The sequence below is a fragment of the Carlito syrichta genome, unplaced genomic scaffold, assembly GCF_000164805.1.
Source record: "Carlito syrichta isolate Samal-C Ts95f unplaced genomic scaffold, Tarsius_syrichta-2.0.1 Scaffold305705, whole genome shotgun sequence".
Taxonomy (NCBI): Eukaryota; Metazoa; Chordata; class Mammalia; order Primates; family Tarsiidae; genus Carlito; species Carlito syrichta.
In genome coordinates this window covers 208,899-212,339 of record NW_007249801.1, presented here as the reverse complement: position 1 = coordinate 212,339, position 3,441 = coordinate 208,899, and the positions used below count along the sequence as shown (strand labels likewise).

General features: G+C 41.0%; 1 protein-coding gene across 6 annotated transcripts in view; it reads right to left on the bottom strand.

The window, feature by feature from the left end:
• Nucleotides 1–3,441, bottom strand: part of CALCOCO2 (calcium binding and coiled-coil domain 2) — a 30,941-nt gene that overhangs the window by 21,726 nt on the left and 5,774 nt on the right. For 3 of the 6 annotated variants that reach the window (XM_008062444.2, XM_021714686.1, XM_021714684.1), the window contains exon 2: nucleotides 1,729–1,918. The exons of 1 other annotated variant lie outside the window; for it this stretch is intronic. In XM_008062444.2, the coding sequence (XP_008060635.1) occupies nucleotides 1,729–1,908 (180 nt within the window). In that variant the 5' untranslated portion in view covers nucleotides 1,909–1,918. Of the gene's footprint in view, nucleotides 1–1,724; nucleotides 2,039–3,441 lie in introns of those variants that run through there. 2 more of the 6 variants (XM_021714685.1, XM_021714688.1) reach the window with 2 other exon arrangements.

Genomic DNA, 3,441 nt, shown 5'->3' with positions numbered 1-3,441 from the left:
GGAAATCCACTCACCTCAGCCTCCCAAAGGCGCGGGATTACAGGCTGAGCCACTGAGCCTGGCTCCAGCTAATTTTTTGATTTACTGTAGAGACGAAGTCTCGTCATGTTGCCCAGGCTGGGCTCCTGGGCTCAGGCAATCTTCTCACCTCGGCCTCTCAAAGTGCTGAGATTACAGGCATGAACCATCGTGCCTGGGCTCATTATCTCTTTATTGATGTATAACAATACCTCAGAAATGTGTGATGCATCCCAAATAAAGATGCGCCTTTTCTTAAATGCTTTTTAAACATTTGTTTTTGAAAAAGTGCAAGATTTTCATTTGGTTTATGGTAAAGTGCTCACTGGCAGTTACTAAATGGAGAATACCACCAGTGTAAGTAAAATAGAAATAAAAGTGTTCCAAATTAAAAAAAAAAAAAAAAGAAAGAAAGAAAAAGATGTTATAGACGACATTTTAAAGTGTAGTAATTTGGGAAAAATCATTCTCTTTTTTATCATCTATGCCTGCACTGTTCAATATGATAGCCACAAGAGGCTATTTAAATTACTTAAAATTAAATAAAATGTAAAGTTCAGTTAGTCACACTAGACACACTACAAGGGTCTCACAGCCAAACGTGGCTAGGCTGCTGCACTGGACAAGGAAATGCCGAACTCTATTGGACAATGTTGATCTATATGCTCTGCTACATATGGGAAAGACAAATATCTACCAACTTCTTTCCAAGACAGACAACACTATGCAGTGTCAGTGTTCGGTGCTAGAACACCTTTTAGTCTGATGATTCAATATCCTATAGTCACAGGAGCGTTATGACACCTGCCAGTATCCTGTTGGTTATCCCCTACTCCCGCCTCCAAACACCAGTCTTGTTACCTCCAGGTTTCACTGCTCTATCAACAAGCTGGATATTCCAAACAAGGAAAAGGAATTCAGTGAGGGGTATGAATAAGCAACAGCTCCTTGGCAGTGCAGTCAAGAATGGTGCCTGATTTCAGGATGAACAGCATTGGTAAATAGGCACATGACAAACTGGGGTGTCAAAAGAAGGTCACTAGCAACGGGACTCAGTAATATAAATTACTTAAATTTGACCTTTATTTCCTGTCTCTGGGAATAGGAAGATTTGTCATTATGGTGTGTGTGAGATACATAAGAGAGAGACGCGTGTGGGAGGGAGGAGCTATAGAGAGTAAGTTAATTAAAATTTTAAAATACCATTTCTGTACTTGAATTGACAGGGTGAGGAGACACTGAAAGAGGTCACTGAGGGAGCTCCTCAACCTTCTATCCTTGAAAATCTTTACAAAGTAGCAAGACACACTTATTTAGGAATAAGCATTTTAGATGCAGGATGTCAGATCAGATAACTTCTCAACATCCTTTCCAGATGTGTGATATTCACATGAAAACAAATTAAACACTGTACCAAATAAGGAAGTAATGTTAAAGTCTCAGAAATTATATGGGATCAACCATCTCAGTCAAGTCATACATAAATTTTTCAAAACAGGATCACTTTACCATCTTATTTTAGTTTAAAACTCTAAAATTTGGATCCCACAGCACATACTGGTATATGAAGGAGAAAGTGCTGTGGAGCTTAGTTTAGGTTTTTAAAATTGGCCACATATAATATACATAATGCCTAGAATACAGTCACACACGCAGATACCTCAGATTCACCTCTAGATTCCGACACGTGGTACTAAATTAACCACTTACTCTAAAGATGCCAATCCAATCCTTTCGACGGGGAATGAAATGCTGGGTGAGGGTGTAATAGCACGTGATGTCCCCTCCAGGGACGTAGAACTTCTCCACACTGTTAAAGATGACCTGAGAGAAATGACAGTGATCCAGCAAGACAGCTGATGTGGGAGGATCTTCTATCGTCTGTTCCATGGTGGGGGTCCTGTTATGAAATATGGAATCGAGTAAGGCTTAAAAAGTGTTGTCTGAAATGCTGGAAACTCCTGGGCTCTCGGCCAGGAACATTCCGTTCAAAGGAAGTCAGGAAAAGCAACATTCTGACTAGTGTCTAGATCATATAACTCTCTTTCTGTTTCACTTTGAGCCATTTCACGTTCGTAACTTCCCCTGCTACAATAATTTTCTGAGAATATCTTCAGCTTTTTCATCACAGGCATCTACCACCCTCACACAAACAGAGGTTCATAGCTAGTTTGTTCTCCCTTCTTTAAATGCCTAAACAAACAAGGCAGCCTAGACAAACAAGCCTGTGTTGAGAATTGTTAGACTTAAATTCCAGATTTTTTTCATCCCAACAAGCCCTATGACTTTAGGAAAGTCAAATGTTCTGAACTTCAGCTTCTCCATTCAAATTCATTTACCCTATAATTATCAGGCCCTTCCATACATAAGACACCCTGCTGGGAGCTAGGGAGGAGAGTGGGCAGAAAGGAATGAGGGAATTGACAGGCCAAGAATGGGGGAGTTCAAATTCCAGCTTCACCACCTACTAAATTTGTGTGGGTAATCTACTTATTCTGCTCCTTCTGTGCTTGTTTCCTCATCTGTAAAATGGGGCCATAATCACATCTACCTCATTCAGTCTTTTGCAAGGCCTAAGTTAAATAATGTAGTGTCCAACCCATAAATCAGTGACTGTCATAAAGTAGGTACATCATACAAAGCAGCTGCATGTTGAATAGCAGAGTAAAGTATTAGCACAGAGTCTTTACAAAGAAAGGGTTTAGAGATGTTAGTGATTGTTACTACTGTCTTTTTTTTCCCCCTGGCACAGTCTTTGCCCTAAAAGGGGTCTCAATCTAATATAGAGGATAGATGAGTATACAAGTGACTGCCAACTGAATGAAATAAGAAGTGCAAAATGCTCTGGGTTTCAAAAGCGGGAAAGATGTAGCTGGTTAGGAAAATAAAGAAAAGCTTCTGGGAATGAGCAGAATCTTAGATTAGCTCTCAAAGAAGATTAAAATTTTGACCAGTGGGTTTTGAGTGAGGGCATTCCAGCTGAAGAAAACAGCACGAGTAACAGCAAAATGGAGCCCATAGTTGGAAGACAGAAAGGGAATACGTTTAGCTATAAAATGGAGATAATAATCCATGTTTTACCTTTCTAGATCACAGTACAGATAAAATGTGATCAAGAACAAGGCCAGGCATGCTGGCTCATGCCTATAATCCCAGCACCTTGGGAGGCCCAGCAAGAGAATCACTTGAGGCCAGGAGTTCAAGACTAGCCTGGGCAACATAGTGACATTTTTCTTTTTTTTTTTGAGTTGGAGTCTCACTCTGTCGCCCAGACTGGAGTGCAGTGGCCGCTCCCGGCCACCGCAGCCTCGACCTGCTGGGCTCTGGCGATCCTTCCACCTCAGCCTTCCAAGTAGCTGGAATTACAGGCATGCGCTACCACACCCGGACTGATTTTTTGATTTATTGTAGAGATGAGGTCTC